Source organism: Lachnellula hyalina (genome assembly GCF_007821495.1).
Source record: "Lachnellula hyalina strain CBS 185.66 chromosome Unknown contig00238, whole genome shotgun sequence".
Classification (NCBI taxonomy): Eukaryota; Fungi; Ascomycota; class Leotiomycetes; order Helotiales; family Lachnaceae; genus Lachnellula; species Lachnellula hyalina.
Window position 1 is genome coordinate 1 of NW_022157352.1, and position 23,010 is coordinate 23,010.

Here is a 23,010-nt window from a genome sequence, read left to right on the forward strand (position 1 = left end):
AAGGGGTTTGGTTGGATGGGCAGGGATAGATAGTAAGGAAGAAAGGAAGGAAGGAAGGAAGGAACTCTTACGTTTCGATTATCTCACTCAAGCTCCCGAAATCCCACAGTCGTAACGAAACACCATTGCTCGAGCCCTGTCTCCTAGCCTCCTTAATCCCATCCCGCGTCGTCAGAACTGCGGTATCTATAACGGCAATCTCGCCTTTAGCGCGGAGTTCGGACACGAAGGAGCTCCAGCTCGGGCACTTGACCTCTTCCTTCAAGATGGACGTTTCGAAGAGCGTGATGGGGAATTTGGCCAGGAGGTCTTGGAACAAGGAGGCTTTTTGGGGACTGGTGAGCGTGCTGGATTCTAGGGCCGTGAGAGAGATGGAAATGTGCCCTGTGTGCCCGGCGGTGTGGATTGTGTGCACGAGGAGGTGGAGGGCTTCTTGGGGGGATAAGGAGGGCACGCTGAATGTGCCTGTTGAGGTTGTGTTTGTTGCTAGATGATCAGTTAGCTATTAGCCTCTTCTATAGTATATATAGGTAGGCATAGATAATGTAGTCTGGGTAATTTGCATCTCATTTCATTTTATTTCGATAGGAAGGAAGGATGCTAAGAAAGAGGGGTGTGGGGCTAAGACGTACCCAGATGACCGGACTTCTCATCCAGTGCGGCTTGCAAACACTGGTACGTATCAGTGCCCATCTTTACGGCGGAGCTGAACGTCGTGGCTCCCAGAGGCACGATGCTGAATTCCATGTCTGAGGTGCTGAGGATGGAGAAGAACGGCACTGGTAGCATGTATGGCTTGGGACTGTTGGAGATGAGGCGGAGGTGTTCGTAAAGGGGGATATTCTGCATCACGTGTTAGATTTCTGCTCTTCTTCTTCTCTCTGAATATAATGAATGGGGATCGGGTCTTATTTCTGTGCAAGTTTTGGGAGCGAGTATAGTAGGATCCAATGGAAGGATTTCAGGATTCGCATGAATAAAGAAAGAAAGAAAGAAAGAAAACTGTAGATACTTACAAGACCATCAGCACCAGCCCTTGCAACTGCCACACTAACCGCCAACCTCTCCTCTTTCCCCAACGTAACAATCTTCTTCTCACTACTCGATTCAGCGACAAAAGTATCGATTTTGCTCTGGTCGGTCCGTACATCGAAGCGCGTGCCCAGCAGCCGGGGCGCGATGATGTCGGAGGTGTTGTAGATGCCGTGGTGCACGTGCTCTGGGCTGGCGAGGGGCACCAGGGAGGTGTATGTTCCTCCGGTTGAGGTGGTGAGTTTTACTTGCAGGGCGGGGGAGCCAGTTGCGTCGAGCCGCCGGGAGGCTTTGAGGGATTTGATATTTGCAGACATTTTTTATGTCGGTTTGTATTTCTTCTTTCGTTTGATCTTGGTCAAGAGCTGTTTGGCAGGACCAGTTGGGATAATTTATTATTTATATCTATGGTTATGAAAAGTATGCGCTTGGGGTGGCATGATTTTCGTGGAGAGAAAATAATTCGACGGTGGCTAACTGGTGATTATGGAAGTGGCGTGATTTTGATCAAGTCACACCCTCTAGATATGTCCAACGAAAAAATGATGTGGAAAATGGCAGAGAATTCAGGTGAGATATATTGTTATTGTTTGCCTTTTCATATTCATATGATGCATTTTAAAGTATAAGTAGTTGCGCAAATGAGGAATTTCCAACGCCATCTTTCGCTACCCATATTTCAGCCAAAACAATTAAATACTTATAATTTTTATGCTCCAGCAAGCTTAGCTAATCCCTCCAAGTTGATACTCTTTGGCCGCTCAATTGGAAGACCCAGCGCACGATCCCAGATCAATTGGGCGAGAGGTCCTAATCCTCTGCTTACACCAAAGGTAGCGGTGTAGTATAATGTCTCGTGGAATCCGTAATGATGGAACAGAACACCGGAGCTGGAATCAACGTTAGGGTATGGGTTCTTGGTCTTTCCATGCTCCTTCAACACTTCTGGGGCGATCTCTGAATTCTTCTTGACCAGTTGGAACACTGGGTCCTTGGCGATTTCAGGTCGAGATGATGCGTAATCCATCAGAGCCTCGAATCGAGGATCTGGCTTACGGAGAACTGCATGACCGTAACCTGGGACTACTCGGCCGGACTTGAGGGTCGACCAGAGGTAGTCGGATACGTCTTTGTCAGAAAACTTGGTTCCTACACTCTCTTGCATCTGTAAAATCCATCGCAAGACTTCTTGAGCGGCAAGACTATGGCATGTTAGTCAAGCAAATAAGCGATTGTCTTTCGACTTACCCGTGAAGTGGGCCTGCGAGACCTTGGAGACCGGCACTGTAACTCAAGAACGGGTCGCTCAACGCGCTACCAACCAAATGTGTAGCATGAGCTGAGACATTTCCACCCTCATGGTCACCATGAAGAGCCAAGTATAATCTCAGGAGATCTTGGAAGTTTTCATGCTCTTTTCCTCCTTTACCAAGCATAGCAGCAAAGTTGTAAGACCAGTCTTGCTCCAAGTCGACCTTGGCTGGCAGAGCTCCACCTCCTCGGTATGAATTTTGGTAGATCTTGGCAGCAATAGTAGGAAGCTTTGCGAGGAGAGAAATACTGTCGTCGAAGGTTGGCTCCCAGTAATCAGCCTTGTTGACACCCTTCTCGTACGCCTTGGCGAATTTCGAAGTGTGGGAGAGAGCCGAGACGGCAATTGCGAATTGGGTCATTGGGTGGAGATCTATTGGGAAGTCATCGAGCATCTTGCCTACAAAAGCAGGGAGTTCGGATTGTTCTGCGAGTTCCCGAGAGAAGTTTCGGACTTGGTTCGTGGAGGGGACTTGGCCAGTCAAGAGGAGCCAGAACATGGCTTCTGGTAGCATTTCTGTGCCAGTCTTTCCTTTCGGGAGCTCTTTTTGGCATTCCTTGATTGTACGACCATGGAATCGAATACCCTCGTTTGCATCAAGAACCGAACCCTCCCAGACCATGGCCTTCAATCCTCTATCGTCCGTCAGCACCGCACTCATTCCAGTAAAGCCTCTGGGCAAAGCGTTTCTCGCAATTCCTACCTCATGCCGCCTAGTGTGTTCTCAACCTTGACCTCTCCAATAACCTTGTCGCCTAATGCCTTGACCTTCTTCAGGAGCTCGCGCTTAGCAGGGAGGACCTCCTTGAAGGTAGTCTTGAGGTCTGGCTCGGAGGAAGTCACATAGCTGCGACAGGCAGGAATAACCGCAGGACGAACAGCAATGGGCTACAAAATGATCAGCAATGATACCTGGAAACGTCCACCGCAGTGTTTCTTACTCGAAATGCCCTCAATGCCTGGGAGGCTGATCTAGCATTCATGGCCATGTCGGTGAGCTCTGACGCGGGGTATCTGCCGTGGGGTAATCCGGACGGTTAATGCCTGGTAATAGAACAGAGGCAGGGTGTAGAGAAATATGGATTCGAGGAGGTGATCCAGAATAGAATAGACTCCTAGCTTGACTTGAAATTGTTTGTTTGTTGGGGGTTTTGGTGAAGAATGCAGGTTAATGGAGCTTTTGAAGTTCCTAAAGTACTCACGCAGCCAGCCCAGCTTCAATTGAGCCGAGGATGAGTTCGGCGCATGGGGAAAATCATCGCACCGACGCCACCCTATGCCGAAACAACCATTTGCCCCATCCGTCCCTGTACCATACCATTCCCGATACCGGAATCTGAAAAGGTTGTTGCGATGATGAAGTAGGAACAAATGTAAAGAGTTTCTTTATTTCTCATCTTGTCTTTTCTCTTGGTGATCCAAAATGTTTCGCAGAGCTGTAATAACCTTTCCGCGGCGAGCGGCCGGGGCCACTGTCACGGCTACAGCGAGGTCTACAAACCAGCATATTCGAACCCTCTCAGTAGCAGCTCCAAGGATGGCCCCATTGAAGCCTCTTGATAATCCAATAACTGCGACTCTTCCCTCGGATTCCTTCCAGCTACTCCCCGAATCCCAAAAAGCTGGAGCGGCTGAAGACGCGCTGTACGAACAACAAATCAAGGATGTACAGACTTGGTGGGCAAGCCCAAGATATGAGGGGATCAAGAGACCCTACTCGCCAGCAGATGTTGTATCGAAACGAGGAAGCCAGCTGCAGTCATATCCAAGCTCCGTGATGGCAAGAAAGCTGTTTAATTTGATCAAGGAGAGGGAGGCCAAAGGAGAGCCAATACACACAAGTAAGTTCACGCCCATTCATGGAGGGGCGAATCTAACATATCCTAGTGGGTGCCATTGATCCTGTACAAATGACCCAACAAGCACCAAATCAAGAGGTCCTATATATTTCAGGCTGGGCATGTTCCTCGGTGCTCACATCAACGAACGAAGTTTCTCCCGACTTTGGCGATTACCCATACAATACCGTACCAAATCAAGTCCAAAGACTCTCAAAAGCACAATCGATGCACGACAGAAAACAGTGGGATGCGCGGAGGAAGCTCAGTGCCGAAGAGCGTGGGAAGACCCCATATACCGATTATTTAAGACCCATTATCGCAGATGGAGACACTGGACATGGCGGGCTCTCTGCAGTTCTAAAATTAGCAAAGCTTTTTGCTGAGAACGGAGCTGCTGCCGTTCACTTTGAGGACCAAATGCATGGAGGGAAGAAGTGCGGACATCTTGCTGGCAAGGTTCTGGTACCAGTTGGAGAACACATCAATCGCCTGGTCGCAGCAAGATTTCAATGGGACGTTATGGGATCAGAAAATCTCGTAATTGCAAGAACAGACTCGGAGAGTGGCAAGCTTCTTTCCAGCGCGATCGATGTCCGAGATCACGAATTTATTCTTGGGGTGGCAGAGGAAGGTATTGAACCATTGGCGGAAACATTACAAGCCATGGAGATGTCGGGAGCAGCGGGGTCCGAAATCGATGTGTTTGAAGCGGAGTGGGTACAGAAGACCAAATTGGTCACTTGCGACGAAGCTGTTGTCAAACAGCTAGAATCGCATAGAGTTTCACAATCGAAAATTGACGAATATCTTCAGGTGACAGCAGACAACCGGGATATGTCGATTACGAAGAGGAAATTACTCGCCTCAAAGTTCACCGACAAGCCTATCTACTTCAACATCGATATTCCACGAACAAGAGAAGGATTCTATCACTACCGTGCGGGTATGAAGGCAGCTACGAAAAGGGCGATCGAATACGCCCCTTTTGCTGACCTTTTATGGGTTGAGACGGGTGACCCAAATGTCAAGAACGCTGCTCAATTCTCGGGCGAGATTCGGGAGAAGTATCCCGGAAAAGGACTCGTCTATAATCTTTCTCCGTCGTTCAATTGGATGGGACATGGTTTTAATAATGAGACGTTAAAGTCTTTTATCTGGGATATTGCGAAGCATGGCTTTGTTCTGCAATTAATCTCTCTCGCTGGACTGCACAGCACGGCTACAATCTCAAATGAGTTGAGCAAAGCATTCAAGGACGATGGAATGTTGGCGTATGTTGACTTAGTACAAAGGCGAGAGAAGGAGCTGGGCGTGGATGTTCTCACGCATCAGAAGTGGAGCGGTGCAGCTTATATTGATGGGATTCTTGGTGCTATCCAAAGCGGAAGCAGCAGCAGCAAGAGTATGGGAGATGGAAATACTGAGGGCCAGTTCTAGATCTTGAACATGGAAGGCGTTCAGGGATGGATATAACTAACTACATACAAGCCATTTATTCATTTCCTGTATTCTCTCGCAAGGTAGAGATGCTTCGATTTCTTGGTGCGTTATGAACTGTTCTGGGCTCGTAATGCCATTTCTATATCTCGTCCATCTTTTTGCTTTTCTTTTGCGTCGACGAGTGTTTTTCAGCTTATAGTCTAACCCCTGTAAAGAGTATTCTCTGCGAGGCATTGTCCATCAATTTCGCTCTATTACCTCTTGTATATGCGCGAATTAGGAAACGGCTCAAGTCAAGCCTCTGCCCAAACTCTCAGCATGTCTCGTTTCTCCTCTGAAATAGTCTTCTATCTCTGTATCTTACTCCATCAATCTGCCTCGGGGTCCATTCGGATCTCCCCGCGATTGCGTCTCGTGGTAACAGCTTCCGCAAACATCATTTCCAATCTAGAAATGCACTCTCTAGCCGCATCCTCCTCGCATCAACGCAAAGGGATTAGTGTGGTACTGATCGAACAATTTCTTCTAGATTTGGGCGGAGAGGAATACTTGGCTTTTTCCAATAGTGACGAAAAGAGGCTGTGTGAGAAGTTGGGATTTAAGCTGACGAGCGAGAATAGAGTTCATTTCAGAGGATTGGGTAGGGTGAGGAGTCGTAGGTTTTGAGTTTCTTGAAGAGGGAGGGAAAGGAGTCTCGGATGTATCCAAGTGGGCTGTTCTTCCGTACGGAGTAAAGGTTCGGAGTAAACATCTTACCTCTTGCAGACACTAGGCAGCAACGCCTTCCTTATGCATACGAATACGTACATATATCCCTGATCAGAGTTAGTTTAAAGCCTGGTCACATTACACACATTACAAAGCATATAAATTTCTATCCACTCCATCATTCCCTCCTTTCTTTTCCAGCTCAGAATCCATACCCCTGTCATATTACAAAGCATATAAACCCTAAATCCATCGCATTCACTCCCCCCTTTCTCCCCCTTAGAAGTACACAAAAATCCATAATGTCCACCCCCCAAATAACAATCCGCCCCGCCGAAGCGGCTGATATCCCAGCCCTCGCCCGCATCGACCTCCTCGCATTCTCATCCCACCCCCTCATCACCAACGGATTCCGCTCCCCCCCCCCCAACCGTCCAACAAGCTCTATTGCTCTCCCGCTGGTCCTTTCACTTTACCCACAACCCCTCCTACCGCTTCCTCGTCGCCACCACTACCCCCGGCAACGAAATCGCCGGTTTCGCGGTGTGGAAGCAGTACACGACGGAAGAAGAACCGGATTGGGCCCCAGAGTTACCCGAGGGCACGAATGTTGACTTTCTACAGCAGTTTTTTACCGAGAAGGCGAGGATGGAGGCCGAGTATAACATGAAGCAGTTTCATGTTCTTGAGTTCCTGGCGGTTTCGCCGGATTTTCAGAGGAAAGGTGTGGGCGCGAAGTTGATGGGGGCTTTTGTGGATGACATGGAAGCGCAGGGGAAGGGTGACGGTGGCAGTGGGAGGGGAAGTTTTATTGTTAGTACGCGGGAGGCGAAGGGGTTGTATGAGAAATGGGGATGGAAGGTTTTGAAGGAGAATGTGTTTGATTTGAAGAAATGGGGCGCTGAGGTGGCGTGGATTAATTGGATAATGAAGAAAGAGGCAGAGGAGTGATAGAAAGACTAGAAAGAAGAATTCATGTCTTTTTAACGCTTTTATTTTATATGTATTATACTGCTACGTTTTGTCCTCTAGTTCCCCCCAAAGTCCGTGCGGTTTTCTATTATAGTCGCCTTGAATCAAGTTTTTTTTTTTATTACACATTAATTTACAATGGTTTTGGTTTACAACTCTGAATCCAACTTCAAACCAGGGCCAATCCCATTACCAAAGTCTGTCTTCTGTCTCGCCTAGCATCAATTCTAGCTTCCTCATATCTCTTTTGGATGCCACTTCCATAGCTGGCTACTAGATCCGAGCCCATTGCCCTTCGGCCGAAAAACGGATGCAGTCGTCTATAACCCACTGCTCCCAGATGGCATTTTCACCATAGATAACGTCCTCCAGTATCGCTCTATGCTGCTCGAAGCTTCCATCCGTTAGATGGACGCCAGCAGACGCTTCGCCCTCCATTAACCGAGTGCACATATCCTGTACCAAGACCTGTCGCCATTGACCGATGGATTTGCTGGTCCATTGACTACCTACGGTCTGCTTAAACCATGGGACCTCGCTCGCTTGCTGCACGCGCCACTGCTGCCGGGTATTTGCTGCTTCGACTGTCATCGGCACTGCTTGGGAAGTTGCCTTTCCAGGTTCCAAGGGCGAGGGTAGTGAGTTCCTGCTGATGCCGCTGGGACCTGTGGGCGGTGGTGTAGGCCGAGATGCACGGCCGGATTTCCAATTTGAACGAATGTCTGCGCTGTTGCTTGTGCGGGGTAGTGCTGGGAAGATAGATTGTTGGGATGATTGGCCATTGGTGAGACAGGTTGTGGAAGTTTGAACTGGAGCTGGGGCTTTCAGCACCTGGCTATAGAGAGGCTTTCCTGAGGGTATGTGTGGCCGAAGCGCAAGCGATTTTGCTAGTCGCTCGCAACTAAAAAGCTCCATGGTCTTGTTGTTGGAAGATGGTTCGTTTGCAGGTGATATCCTGCGAGGTTTCAGATTCAAATTTCCTTGGAATTGAAGGTTGAGATGTAAGATTGTTAGAAGTTAATGGCTACTTACTGTCAGAGAAAACAGACAGGTATGTATGTGAAGCTATGTGAAGTTGTGAAGTTGTGAAGTTTTGGGAAGAAAGAAAGGCAAGAAGTAGGATTATCTATAGGCGCTTAAATAGCATAATTTGAATCTGGACTGGGAGTAGTTAACAAAATACCCATGAAAAATGATATGACTGTTTGACGGGATCTAAATGTACCCGCAAGTGTCAGACTTATTGAGTTTTAGCATGAAAGTCTAAGTCACTTAACTCGACCCTAAGTTTGAAGCGAACCAAAAAAGCTAAGATTTCTACCCTCAGTCTAGATACTAGATTTCATTCCTGTTTGAGATTACTAGATGGTATACCCAACTGTTGTGTAGAAACTATGACGGTAAGTTTTAGATAGATCCCTAACACGCCTTAGTGACGAGCTTTTATATTAACCTCGCAACTTCTAATGACCTGGTGTATAAGGATGTATTTGTATGTTTATTTTATATCGGGGTTACCATATTGTGCAGCTGATGCTCGAATTAATGAAATGCATTTTAAAATGACGATTTAGAAAGATTTAGTCTAACCAGCGATTACGCCAGTCCCTTTACTAGTCAATCACCCTATATTCTGCTTTATTACACAATATAATATCTTCTTGCTATTTGCCTTTTCAAGTTGTATATCTCTAGTTCAACGTACAATGGACTGATGTATATTTTATTTGAAAGTTAAATCTTTCTAAAGACGGGACGCGTTATATATAATGTTTTGACGGTGACGTATGAAGGCCTTTTTGTCAAAGCATTATTTGAAGCCGGCTACAGGTGCTTAAGCCACCTTCTATAAACCACTCTTTGATGTTTGAGGCAGAGGAGCTCTAACTCGAGCCGGGAAATATTCTTCTTATTGTTTTTTCCCAGTTGTTCATCAAGCCCCTGACTAACCGATCCCGCTACCCCTAATTAAGCGAAGGCTCTAGGTGGGATGTATCTGAATTTCGTTTCCACATCCCAAGGTCCCAACTAGACGGTTTCCCCTGATTTATAGATAGGTCATTCAAGTGAAGGTCATTTGATAAATAGTCTAGCATAACCATTAGCTTACGTCGGCCTGAGCAGTTCCACAGGCTTTCAGAGGTTGCTCCAGCAGGCAATTCGGAGGACGCGCAACACTCTCTGTACGCTCTCCTCTTCTCCTTTTTATGTTTCAAATTACTTATAACGATCGGTTAGACCACTGTGCGTTACTAGCAGCTACCCCTGAGGCTTATACTAACTCGGTGACTCTTCAACCCTGGAACCGCTGATCTACCCAAGAGGGATCACACTAGTCTGCTGTGAGTGATTGTAGAAATATCTCCCGTCAAATCCAGATGCTGCTTTAATTTATGAAACTAGTGCGATTTGCTTACAAGACGTATTTGGTGTACGTTTTCACGTGTTATGGATACCTAAAGATTGCGGTGGGATTTACATGTGACAAGAGATACATACCTATTAGTGATGTTGAACCGAAAACTAGATTTAAAATGATAATATTACAAACATAAGGACATAAGGTCCTTTAGATAGGAAAATCAACGGGAGATGTGTTTTCTCAATCGCTTCGGAGGATTTGAACCCAATGGGGACTAATAGTTGTCTGCTCCACGGGGGGAAATATGAAGTTCTTTGAAGTGAATAACTTCGAACAAATCTGACAAGCGACCGAAGTTCCCTCAATGTAACTTTGGATGCAGGAATTTCCGAAAAGATGCCCGCAAGGTGTCGTAACGGGTCCATCCTGTTGTCCCATTATTTCATGGCACAAGGTGCAGTCCTTCTCGCCATCCTTCAAAACATCACACTTGATAGGTGTAAGAAGGTGAGGCATGGCCCGAGCTAAATTTTCCGCACGTTCTTGCTCTCCATACATGTCTTCAAACCGGGAGATCATCTCTGTCTTGAAGACCCTGCGTAATTTGAAAAACACGTAGCCTTGCTCGTACTGCTCCTGGGAAAGCCTTTCGAGGTCTGTTTTGGTCAGAAACGAAACTTCAAGACTAATAATGATATTTTGCAGCCAAAGAAAGTCAGAGTCGGTCAAACGCTCATCAAATCCAGCATCCTCATCTGTGTCGATTAAATCCTGGTATTTAATACGGAACTTTTGGGAAATTTTAAGGTCTCGGGGATCTATTTGAGCTGAGGTTCCGGATCGAAGTTCCTGTTGTGACAGTTTTACCACACAGGTGTGGCAATACATCTCGGATTGGATTTTGACCTCCTCGATTTCGAACTTGCAGTTTCCTGCTCGAGGGTGGTCACACGGACGACGCTCAATTGTCCGGCAATTGCATTTATGTGCCAAAATGTATTGCCGACACATCTTCGCTACGATCAAGAAAAGTTTTTACTTTATAACACGAGGTAGTAAGAATAATGTGCGAATAACGATAAGTAGAATGGGAACCGTGAAATTGACATCAAAACACACGAATTAATACGCATAATATGCTAGCTGTTCTTTGCCATCCAATAAAGAGTTTGACTTGTTCCTGATTTCCATTGTCACAGACAATGGAGAACTATGGGGTTATTATTTCTTTCATAGGCATTGTTGACTAATATATGAATAAAGGTTTTACGAGCACTATTGTTAAGTTTCGTGATCCTGTAGATTATTTCAGCTTATCCGACGAGAATGATTATTATGATTTGGTCTCTTTTTAAAGGAAAACAGTAAAACTCAGAAGATGAACACAACTACTGATATTCATATAAGATATACTTGATCTTTCAAACTTGCCATTCAAACACTTCTCAGGCCAAAAAAACATATTCGTCTAAAAGGCCCTGGGTATTTCAAGACTGCCATTTAAACACACCTTAGGCTAATTGTAAAGCCCAAAGGTCATGCGCGTAGAATACGTTGCACGATTTGAGAAATGTTGGCATCAGCTAATGCGTCCAGAGTTTATGTTTTGGTGCGACGCCAGGAGAGCCATCATACAAGACGATAATATGGACGCTGATAGCTTGAGGTCTCCTTGCCAATTAGCAACTTTCGAGCAGACGATTCCATTATATTGTCATCAATGCATGCTGAGCGCCGTCGCCTCCAACACAGGCGCCCCGGAAGTATTATTCGGCGAAAATTTCCCAGAGCGAGAAGGAACACGAAAGGCTGAGGCTGAGCGAATACTGTGCATAGCTCAAAGCCTACCTGTGAGTGCAGACCACAGCTATTTTGACAAAATTACAGGAAGAACGCATGTGTACGAAAGAACCAATATCCAGCTATTCCAAGGATATTTGACTGGAAAAGATTTCATTTGGTTGGGACTGATGGTGTCCGACATTACCGCCGTCATCTGGAAACGATGGGAAAGCGACGACCAGCCAAATCCCACCATTGAAGAGATAACCCTGCTTGTTCAGATACGGCAGGTATACGTTGGAGCCGTCATCCAATATAACTACGACTTGTGTCAATTTGTAGCGAGAGCTGATCAAATAATGCTTCAACTAGGGAACAGAGATAAAGTTTTAGCAAGACTTCCCGAGATCCTGACCCCAGTCTCAATTGCTGACTTGGGGGAAGACACCAAATGCCCGATCTGCCACGAAATATACGGAGAAGTTGAGGGTAAGAAGGACATGGCTGGCGAGCTACCTATATGCCTCCCTTGTTCTCATTTTTTAGGAAGAGATTGCCTTGAGACCTGGATAGGACAAGCACCCGACCCACTTCGAATCTGCACTTTGTGTAATAAAAGTTTTGGAATCGCGGGGCACCAACCACCTAGTAAGCCGGAAGATGCCCAATCAATCTTCTCCCTACTATTGGCGGCTGGGCTGGTCCCAAATGATTCTCCTGCGATAGGAATGGATCCAATAGAGGCCTGCCTGGTAGCTCTTCATCCACACGAAGGAATCACCCCTTGGTTTATTAGACTCTTACAAGGTGACGGCTCTATATCAAAGGTAACCGGTCATCATCACAAATTTCGTCACATACTCGGATGGTCATGAGTGGCTGGAAGATAAATTGCAAAAAGTAGAAAGTTGTAAAGCGACGCATAATACAAACAAATTGATTTAAAATTTGAAGAGATAATAAAGCATTAATATGCAAAATTGAGAGTGAAATAAATATAAAGAATAGAAATGTAAAACTTTATAAACCGACGATTAATAATAATAAAATGCAATAAACGGAAACTGTTGGGATACTAGGACCGCATCGCGAACCGCTCGGAGGGTGAAGCAGAGTAACCAACATTCGACAGCGGGAAGTACTTCAGCCTGGATTGCGGCAGAGAAATTCTTCAATCACGCGTCTGTCCCCTTCCTAGGATACATTATAGGGGGTGAAAATGGTCGCAGTCACCGTTTCAACATCCTGCTCTTAAGATGAATCCTTCCAAATATGCGCTATCTTGTAAATTGCTACCTAATGCCCGCTCCGACGTGATAGCTTCTCAGTGTCAGGTCGTGGACGGTTTGTAAATGATGAATTCCTACCTAGTGGTGCAAATTAGCTTCCATCCGTACATTCCTCAAGTTTCATACAATCGAGAAAGAGGCATTTTATGACGAGTCACAATGCTCTGTGGCGAAAGCCTATGTATATAGGGTTGGGATCAAGATGTCGTTCAAGATAGAGGTGGGTCACGTTTTCTGGCGGGGCTGGAGCTCTCAAAGCATTGTAGAGGTTGCAAATCCTCAGGTTCTTCCAATGTCCGATGCTGGAGGGGTATAAATTGACAAGATGAAATAATCCAAGCAGACTCTCAATGCAGATCAACGCTTCATCATAAACCCATCGAAATCGTCGCCCTCGCCCTCGTCCGATTCCTCGCTTTCTTCCTCGTCCAACAACTGCGGTTTCGTTGCCACAGCCTTCAACTCCACCATACTCTCCTTCGCCCTCAAAGCCTCTCTCTTTTCTCGCATCTTCCTCACCCTCTGTTCCAATCCCTGCATCTCGTCGAGCTGATCCTCCATTTTCCTAGCGGCATCCTCTTTATCACCTTCTAGCTCCGCCTCTTGTCTCTCTTTGCGCTGTGTCTTTGTTTCCTCCATGGACTGTGCCGCTAGCTGTGCAGCAGACATCGCGGGCGCAGATATAATCGCGTCTTCCGCTGCTGGTATTTCCGCTGCTGCAATGTCTGCTTCGAAGGCAGCCCATTCATCTTCGTTGACCTCTACCACAGGTCGCTGCGGAGGGGTGGGAGTGGCTTTGGCAGGCGTTGCTGGCCTAGAGGGGATCTGTATCTCATTTGCAGGTTGTAGCTCGGGTTCAGCTCCTGGGTCGAAGAAATCCTCGGGGAGGCCATTTGCAGGTTTTGTCCGTTTCCGTATTGTTTCTTCTCCATCCTCACTTGCTTTCCGCTTCTTCTTGTTGCTTTCCGTGGCAGCAACAGGTTCCGGGGTTTGCTGTTGCTCCTTATCCTGCAGCTTCTGAAATCGCATGATATGTCCCGCTGATCGTAGATGACCCTCCCATAGTGATTCGCTCTTTAGCTGAAGGTGGCAGACTACGCAGAGAAGAGTTCCGGTTGGAGTGTAGGAGGCGTATTTGTGCTGAATCCGTCGAGCTGCTCGCTCATTCTTGAGGAGGGATCGTACATCTGTCATTGGAAGTGTGGATTCGTAAGGGGGTTTTTAGGTGTTGTTGGTAATTTGTCAATAGAGTTGATATTATGATGAAGCTCAAATGCTGATATTCCGAGGTTCAAGCTCCGTCTCGTTTAGAAGGAAGACTATACTGAATGCAGTTTAAGCTTATCTGTTAGCTCATTCGCGAATCCCCGCAAGCCGACGTCTATGACCCAAATTTCTCGATTTCAACCAGACCAAGGCCGACGAGTACCACAACACCAAGACACTCCCTTTCGACAACATCGCCATCAAGGGATATATCCGCGCATCTCTTGCAATCACGGTGGCAACTACTACCTTGCGACCACACCTAGGGGATTACACCACATCTCTCTCCGAGTCAGAGTTGAACTCGCACGTCATCTTAGAGGGGAAGAGAACTGGCTGGGTCGCGTCAATTTCTGTGCTTGGTGGAATATTCGGGGCACTTTGTTCTCGGGATAGCTTCATTAGCTTTGTCTCTACAGTCTCCTTTTCAACATCATAGTCTGTAGAGCCCTATCAATCAGTGATCGCGTTAGAAAGCGCAACGCCCGCCGCGCAGAGCAGCATCGCATCTATTTGAAATCAACTCGACACCGGTGTATTCGCATTCCCATCTCCCTTGTAAACCGATATCAACAACAGACCCACTCACATACCGTGAGCGTTGTATATTCTATCCATCATGGCTGGTAAGCAATCGCGCTATCTTCAATGATTGAGCCTACGCGTCGAGCCTCCTTTGGCGGGATGCGACGCCGGCGATCCCTTTACATGGCATCTGCTAACCAAATATTCTACTACAGACGAACCTCGAAGATCCGTTCGCGCGACAAAAGGACAGCATACCAAAACCTCCGATCTCCTGGATCAATCCTCGCCTACACCCACAACAGGCAAGAAGAAAATAACTAAAAAGTCGTCAAAGAAGGCAGCCAAGAAAGACGACGATGAGGAAGTTGAGATTATTCGATGTGTTTGCGGTGCCATCGAGACAAGCGATGAAGATACGGAGCCTTGGATCGCATGCGACGAGTGTGAATGCTGGCAACATAACATTTGCGTTGGTATCAGCCGTTTCGGAGACGAGGCTCCTGAACATTACTTGTGCGAGAAACACGACCCATCCTTCCCGCTGCACAAAGAATTATTGGATGGTTTGAAGAAAGGTAGAAAGGTGTGGGAAGAACGACGTCGAAAGGTCGAACAGGAAATCGCCGATGAGGAGGCCGAGAAGGCGGGCCATAAGAAGAAGAGCAAGAAACCCCAAGCCAAGAGGGCAAGTGATCTATCCGAGATCAGTTATGCTACCAATGGAAAGGCAAAGTCTCCATCAGTTCCTGTCTCTGAGAAGAAGGGAAGCGTGGCGAGATCCGGAAGCACGAAGAGAAAGATTAGAGATGAGTCTCATGATACTGAAACCAAGGTACCTTCAGATTGCTCCCACATTTCTACACTCAATTCTAACATCGCGTCAGGAACCCCAAACAAAAATCCGCAAGGTCTCTGAACCTCGTCAAAAGTCTCCTCCCTCTGATCTGCCCGCGAGAATTATAGACCTTGAAACTTCCCGACAGTCGAGCGCGAGTCTCATACTCAAGAATTTAAAGCTCACTATTCCCGCCGCCATCCAAGCTGGCCTGTATTACCTCGGTGAGAACGATACCATCGAAGCAAAAGCGGAACGTCTTGCGATTGAAATCGAAAACGCCGTTTTTATCACCCACCCAAAAGCAACATATGTCAAGCAAGCTCGCTCTGTTGCTTTCAACATCAAGGTGAACCAAGAATTATGCAATGGCCTTCTCACAAGGACTCTTACACCTAGTGCTCTAGCAGTCATGAGTTCGGATGACATGGCTAGCAAACAATTAAAGGCAGAGACAGCAGAAATGAAGGCTCGGGCGGATAAACAGTCGATCATGATTACCGACAACGATGGACCACGTGTTCGGAGAACTCACAAGGGTGATGAGATTGTGGAGGATGACAATTTTGCTGTGCCAGATGATCGTATGTCTACAGCTCGTCGACGAAGCATGCTTGACCCAAATGCTGAAATGGCATCCCGGTCAAGAGAGAATTCGCCTGGAGGAGATGAAGTTGAACTGCCGGAGAACATCGATGATCATCGATCCCACGACGACATACGAAGTCACGTTGTTCCGAGACAACCTCTCACGGTCGAAACCAAGCAGTCTCATCCCCCTACAAGAAAGGCGTCAGGCCAAAGCTCCTTTGACATTAATAGAGACATCAACAGAGTTGTCAAGAGCGTTCAATCACCAGTCGGCACACAGCATATTCGTCGACCATCGGTAATTAACAATGCTCCACCAGTCAATGGACCAGGCGTTGATCCCGAGATTGACAAGCTTCTCCAAGATGACGATGGTAATGAGTCTCCTCCATACTCGCCAGCCGAGTACAACTCAGATCCAGAAATTGTTTGGCGTGGAACCGTTACGATGGATTCAATTGCGAAGTTCCCAGCAGTAGCAAAACACATTGGTGGGGCAGATCTTAGTAGTAAAACTCCATGGGATGACATTCTTCAAAAGGATTTGAGGGTAGCTGGTCGTATCGATCAAGAAAAGGCCAACGAGTATCTCTGCAGCCTTCGATACAGCCAGCCTACAGATATTGTCATCGTTGCCGTAACTCCAACTGGAGAAACTGCTTCGCTAGGCTACCAACACTTGTTCAACTACTTCCACAGCAAGAACAGGTACGGCGTCCTCACAAATAAAGGCGTCGGGAATATCCGTGATACATACCTGGTACCAGTTCCAGCAAGCCCAGGTAGTCTCCCAGACTTCGTCATCAACCTCGAAGGCCACAAGATCCCAGAAGAGCGACCCGAGCCTATGATTCTTGTCACGCTCGTCATCCGCTCCGATGTGCAGCCAGAGACCCAGCAAAATTTCGAGGCCCAGAGCCCATCCATCATGGGCCACCCACAACGCCAAATGTCCATGAGTGGTGCGGCACCAGCAATGTCGCCCATTGCACCGCAAGGGTCATTCGCATCTCCATCTACTCAGTTCAACAACAACACAGACTATCGCCAACATGAAGAACAACGACTAGAGAAGCAACGGGAGGGCGAAGCTAACGCAGTCAGAATCCTGGGTCAACATATCAATGCACCGACAGTTGCATTTTTGATGCCGCAGGCGTATCAAATGAGAGAAGTGGAATGGGAGATCATATCGGATATCCTGGAGAAAGATGAGAAGGCTAGGGTGGATCTGACCCATTTGAGTCAGGTTTTGGATTCGAGGATGACGGAGCAGGGCCAGAGAGGTTAGGCATAAAAGTTAACGTGATTCATGCGTAATGGAGGGACTTGTTTCGCGGCGTTAGTGCTCGGGATTTTGTGGGTTACGATACCATTATATAACCACGCCATCTGATAAATGGTACCACTGGTTTCTTCATTCTTTAATTCTGCCAATTGTACATAGGAATTTCACGCTTCCGAGTAGAGATAATTGGCCTTCACTTTCATTTTTTAGTTGCCAGTTTCGCGCTATCGTATAAATATGTTTCAATGATGCATTTTCCATTGCTCAAGTCCGTAGACGAGTCCCCCAAACGCCACCCAAAATAATATCTAAACAGTCGTCTTGTCCAAAAACTCGGCCTGCTTCTTTTCCTCCACGGGTGTAGCCATCTCTTCGGCCCAATCATGAGCAGACTTTTCACCGGCAGGCGACTTGACATCTTCCTCTTTACTCGGCGTCAGCGTTTCACCTGCCTCTACCTTGCTCGGCGAAGGTGATTTGGCTTTCTCTTCAGCTTTGCTTGGTGTAGGCAACGAAGGGAAATCCTCAACTGCTGGAGCAGACTGGCCACCTCCCCTACCACCACGACCACCCCTTCCACGCCCTCGTCCTCCTCTCTCAAACCCACCTCGCCCTCTCGACGGCCCATCCCCCAACACCTCCTCATCCGCAAACTGACTCCCTGCCAACCCCGCACCCCGTCCGCGAACAACACCCCCATGCCCACCTCTGACATACTCGCTCGTTCTTCCCCTACTCTTCCCATCCACAATATCGCTCTCCACCTTCTCACTATCCCACTCCCTGCCGCCCTGCGCCTGCATCTTCCTCTGGCGGTTCTTCGCGCGCTCCATCTCCATCTGCCGGCTATTCTTGCGCTCCTCTTCTTTCTTCACCTTCAGCTCTTTCTCGCGGTGCTGGAACGCGGCTTGGTCAGCCTCGGACTTGCGATGGGATTCCGATTTCTGCGCGTTCAGGATCGCCATCTGTGCTAGCTTGGCTGTGAGCTCTTCTTCGGTGAGTTTCTTGGGGAGGGTGCCGCCGGTTAGGGAGCGGTCGCCGCGTACAGCGTGGGTGCGTGCTGGTGCTGGTGCTTGTGTTGATTCGGGGGATTGATTGGGAGGCAGGGTGGGTGCTTCGGCGGGGGTAGAGAGATCTTGGGATGGTGCTGGTGCTGCACTTTCGGTCTGGGGCGCGTATCGAGACTGGTTCAGACCATTTGTTCCTCGTCCACCGCCACGTGGACGTTTCTCCTGGGCTGGTCTGCCATTCTTTGCGGGAGCTGTTGGAGGTGGGGTGGGGTTGGTGTTTGTTTTTTGTAGGTGGAGTGGGTTGTGCGATTTCAGTGGATTCAGCGACGGGCTCAAATTCGTCGGCGAAGAGGTCGTCGTCTTCTCTGGATTGTGCGAATTCATCCATGGTCGTTGGTGGTTGTGTTGTGAAGACCCCGCCAGGTGGTGGAGGATAGATTATCAAAAATGCTGCTTACGTGATACACGATATAGTATCTCGCCGCGAATTTGGATTTCTTCGGATCTTCCTACACTTTTAATTTCCCTTTCACTCGCTCCTATCATCAGATATAATTACGTTTAGAGTTCTCGAGACGAAATGTTATCTATGCATCACGTTGTTCAACGTCCCCTGACCGCGTCTAGACTCGGGATGGAGATGTATCATCATCATCTCATCTGTTGGCAATGACTCCCTTATACTACTTCTCATTTTGGTTGTAATGCTTCACAGCTGGAACCTGGAATCCATGAACTAAACCGCGTCTCACAAGTGTAAGACATGATTCTCTTGACTTGGATTTTTGTGTGTTAAAACGTACAACTTATTTGTAATCAAGTGTACCTACAACGATCTTGCAATATCATCCTGCTTCAGTCTAATCTCAAATTTAAAGTACCTTTCAATCTTTCCAGTAACTGCTCAAGTCTCAATCGGCATGCCATATTGAGGGCATTGCCCCTGTTCGCCCCATCAAATCAAGACAATCATTTTCATGAGCCTGCTCTTCATCATTGGCGCTCGTGAATTGCGTTTGAAAAGTCTGCCCGAATTTCAGTCCACTCATCAAAAACCACGGGCGATCGAATCAGTTCCGGCAATCGCTCCATCAGGGCACGACGATATTCCCGGTTCACCTGAGTCGTGAAGAACTCGTCACGACTTTTCCATACTTCGAAAAGCATAAATTTACCCTGTTCGCTCGGACGTGCACACATGAATGTACTAATGAACGTCTTTTCATGCTTCATGGCATCTATCACTTTTCCCACGAGCTGCATCCATTCCGCCTCGCACCCTTCATTGAGGTCGAATTTGGCTATTACGGCCCATGGCTTTGCAGAGGGATCATCTTCTCCAGGAATCTGATTCATCTCCGTCTCCTCAGCTGTCTTTGATTTCTCATGGCTATGAGACGTTTCAGATGAGGGGCTTGGCTTCCCCGAGACCCGCCGAGTGTAGAACATGACCGTTGCCGTCTTGTCGATAGCTTTTGACTCTAACGCTGCGGCTCGTAATTTCTCGAAGCCCTGCTCCGCAGCCTCTTGATTGTGGAAAGTAATATCCTGCACCACATCCATCGCGCTCTTGGGCTCTTCACCCCACACGCTGCCAGAGTAGCTAAGAATGTGCGCAGGAAGAAGATAGTGACGGTTGTGACGAAGCTCGCCAAACATAGTCCCTGACGCAGAAATCTCGGCCTCATAATCCAGCTTGAACTGAGCCCACTCAATGCCAGGACGTCGCCGGCTGATCAACAAAATTCTTACTGCCGAAGAAGAGAGTTGTTTATGATCCGATGCTTCGCTGTTCTCTGTCTCGGCAACATATGTCACCAGACGATCTTTCCGAGTAAAACCTTCTTCATCTATTTCTGATGTTCTCCGTTTCAGTTCCTCGGCGAGACTGTTCGTCCTTGTCTCGAAATCCGAATGAGCGTTAAAAGTAACCGCAGACAAACTGTCGAAAGGGAATATTCCTTCTCTGGGCTGGTTCGCGAGAGTGATCGCACTGCCGGCGACAGGGTAGATATGTTCGTAGATTGGTGGTGATCCAGGTATCGAAATAAACGGGTGACTACGCTCATAGTGCTCGGCGAATTGGTCAGGTTTGGTCCCATCATTTTGCCACCATAGGGTTATCAATGTCATCTTGGACGACATGATGAAATATACTGGATGCGGCGGGATTTGAAGGTTTTGCTCGTTGCCTTTAGCTTATACCTGCTAGGAATCAATGATCGTAAGCTGAGTCCTCCAGTTCCATGGACTTTCCGTGGAATATATTCCGCCATGGTCTTGGTCGAATCGCATCGCCATCACCATCGCCATGCAAGAATTTCGTTGTTAATGAATCGTAAACTCGAGGGTTTAAAAGAAGTAGTGGGATCAACTTTCTTGATACATCCGTTAGTCAAAAGACGTTCCAGACTAGCATGCGGTAGTACCTGTAAGGGTCTGTCCTTCTTTGTAAGGCCATTCCGACTGAGATATGTCCATGACTAACTGATTTTAATTAGATACTGCTTGTGAAGTTAGACTTAGCTCAGCCGCCTCAGCTGAACATTGCATTGCAATTTAAACCCGGGGCACGTCTTTCACCCAGGTAATTATCTTCGAAGAGATACGAAATCGGAGTGAGAATTCTATTCAAATATGTTTTCCTCTTGCCAGCTTATACTGAATCCCCTCCAAGCTTTTCTTGATGGCATTGAAATTTGTATACAGATCCATCTACTTGGCGAGGTTGATGGCAATTTCAGCTGGCTAATATGGCGCTTTGTGGCACAAACCAAAGCTCCTGATAGGTTTTGTCGGAAGATGGATTTTCAGCTGAACTTCAGCCCTGGGTCCAGAGTTCTTTTTTAAGAATCAAGCATTATGACAAGCTTTTGGTCAAGCTTTGTTCCCCAACGGTTATATGCCTTTAATTGCTTGGCTTTCCCCGCGCAGTTGTCGAGAAGTCTAGTACTGTAAAGATTTCGCTGTAACGAAGTCGACAAAATGGTGCTGCCACCTTCTGGACCTCCCCCACCTAGCTTACCGGAAGGATGGAAGGCTCACTGGAATTCGGAATACAATGCATGGCAAGTCTCGATTACTGATGCCCTCGTTATCGTACTAACGTTGATCAGGTTCTACGAAAACATCTACACCGAAGCATCTGTCTGGGAACTACCAACCCAACCAGTCTACAAACCCGAATCAAAAAAGCCCGCCCCCCCGGGACCCCCTCCCGGATATGTGGCCCCAGCTGAGAAGAATGTAGATGCTGTAGATTTGCAAAATGCAATGTCTAGCATATCTCTTTCCGATAACACCTATGGTCGGCCTACACAACAGCCTGCTCCCTCCTCGCAGACTCAGTATCCGCCGAATCCTGTTACCCAAAGCCCTCCACCTACATCTGGACCTGGCGTATCACAAGGGGCATATTCTTCAGCGGCACCCCAACCTTCATCCGCGTCTTACAATCCATCCCAACCATCTCCCGCATCTTACAATCCCTCTACTCCAAATCCCGTTGCCCAGAATCCACAGGCAATCTACGGGTCTCAAACGCAGCCCACGTATCAACCATACCCACAACCTTTGTCTCCTCAAGCTCCGCAAGGGTCAACCCCACTGTATAATCCGACCCCCTCCCCAAATGCTCAAGGTCCTCCAGCTTTTGCCCCTGTGTCTCAAAGCTATTATTCGGTTCTTCCAGCACCTGCAACTCAGAGTCCACCATCATCCGCTGCAGCTTCTCAAACCTACTATTCGGCTGTTCCTGCACCCGCACCAACTCAAAGTCCTTATGGAGTACCGTCCCCTCCAGCAGCGTCTTCTCATGGAGCTGTTCCTACTACCGCTCCCACCCAACCTAGCTACGCCGCGGCTCCTACAAACCATCCTCAATCCCCGCCTCCATCGGGCATAAGCCCCGCCCATAACCGAGATGTGTCGTCTCCTTATCCAGGTCAGCCAGTCGGGTATCCTCAGTATCAACCTGCTCCAAATGCCGGATACCAGCAACCTCCACATAATCAATACTCGCCACAACCATACAGTCAAGCTCCTTACGGGCAGCCACCCCAGCATAGCCCATACCCAGCACCGCAAACCCAATATGCCCAATACCAACCACCTACCTCATACCAACCTCAGATATACCATCCACCAACCCAGTATGGTCAACCTGCACAGCCTGCCCCGCCTCAGACAGCTCCTCCTCAGACAGCTCCTCCTCCAGCACAAAAAGGACTCATGGGAATGCTAGGTAAACTTGGCGGTGCGAGCAATCCACTGGCGTCTGCTCCTGCTCCTGCTACCGGCAAACCTGCCAAAGCCGGAATGGGTGCACTTGGGGGTGGTCTTCTCGGTGCAGGTGCTGGACTTATAGGGGGTGCAGTGTTGAATCACGAATGGAATGAACATAAACCCGGTCATAAGCAACATCATAGCCAGAGTTATTCAAGTGGAGGTGGTTATGTTAATGGGTACGGAGGTGGAGGTGGAGGCTATTATGCGCCCCCGACTGTGGTGCAAGAGACGGTTATTGTTGAACAGCCTAGTGTTGTACAGGATAACGTATATGGTAAGTATTTATGCTAGCTGGCTACTCCTTGAGAGGCTATTTGCTAACGGTTTTCTAGTTGAGAATGATACGTTTGTCCAAGAAAGTTATGTAGAAACTGATACGTATGTTGAAACGGATACATATGTTGAGAACGATACCTATGTTGAGGATGACACTTATGTTGAAGAGACCTATGTCGAAGACGATTACT

General features: G+C 47.6%; 5 protein-coding genes across 5 annotated transcripts; 2 read left to right on the top strand and 3 right to left on the bottom strand.

Moving 5' to 3' along the window:
• Positions 1-1,741: 1,741 nt before the first annotated feature.
• mcsA (2-methylcitrate synthase, mitochondrial) lies at positions 1,742-3,333 on the bottom strand (the record flags this gene model as incomplete). Its single annotated transcript, XM_031153802.1, has 4 exons — positions 1,742-2,234; positions 2,281-2,979; positions 3,048-3,232; positions 3,286-3,333. The coding sequence occupies 4 exons, from the start codon at positions 3,331-3,333 to the stop codon at positions 1,742-1,744; spliced, it is 1,425 nt and encodes a 474-aa protein (XP_031001496.1).
• Positions 3,334-3,767: 434 nt separating this feature from the next.
• On the top strand, positions 3,768-5,622 carry mcl (2-methylisocitrate lyase, mitochondrial; the record flags this gene model as incomplete). Its single annotated transcript, XM_031153803.1, has 2 exons — positions 3,768-4,185; positions 4,232-5,622. The coding sequence occupies 2 exons, from the start codon at positions 3,768-3,770 to the stop codon at positions 5,620-5,622; spliced, it is 1,809 nt and encodes a 602-aa protein (XP_031001497.1).
• Positions 5,623-13,095: 7,473 nt separating this feature from the next.
• On the bottom strand, positions 13,096-13,932 carry znf830 (Zinc finger protein; the record flags this gene model as incomplete). Its single annotated transcript, XM_031153804.1, has 1 exon — positions 13,096-13,932. The coding sequence occupies one exon, from the start codon at positions 13,930-13,932 to the stop codon at positions 13,096-13,098; it is 837 nt and encodes a 278-aa protein (XP_031001498.1).
• A 691-nt stretch (positions 13,933-14,623) lies between these two features.
• Positions 14,624-17,249, top strand: bye1 (Transcription factor; the record flags this gene model as incomplete). The annotated part of the gene is made up of 3 exons (XM_031153805.1): positions 14,624-14,630; positions 14,745-15,364; positions 15,417-17,249. The coding sequence occupies 3 exons, from the start codon at positions 14,624-14,626 to the stop codon at positions 17,247-17,249; spliced, it is 2,460 nt and encodes an 819-aa protein (XP_031001494.1).
• A 305-nt stretch (positions 17,250-17,554) lies between these two features.
• On the bottom strand, positions 17,555-18,640 carry LHYA1_G008889 (uncharacterized protein; the record flags this gene model as incomplete). Its single annotated transcript, XM_031153806.1, has 1 exon — positions 17,555-18,640. The coding sequence occupies one exon, from the start codon at positions 18,638-18,640 to the stop codon at positions 17,555-17,557; it is 1,086 nt and encodes a 361-aa protein (XP_031001495.1).
• Positions 18,641-23,010: the final 4,370 nt, after the last annotated feature.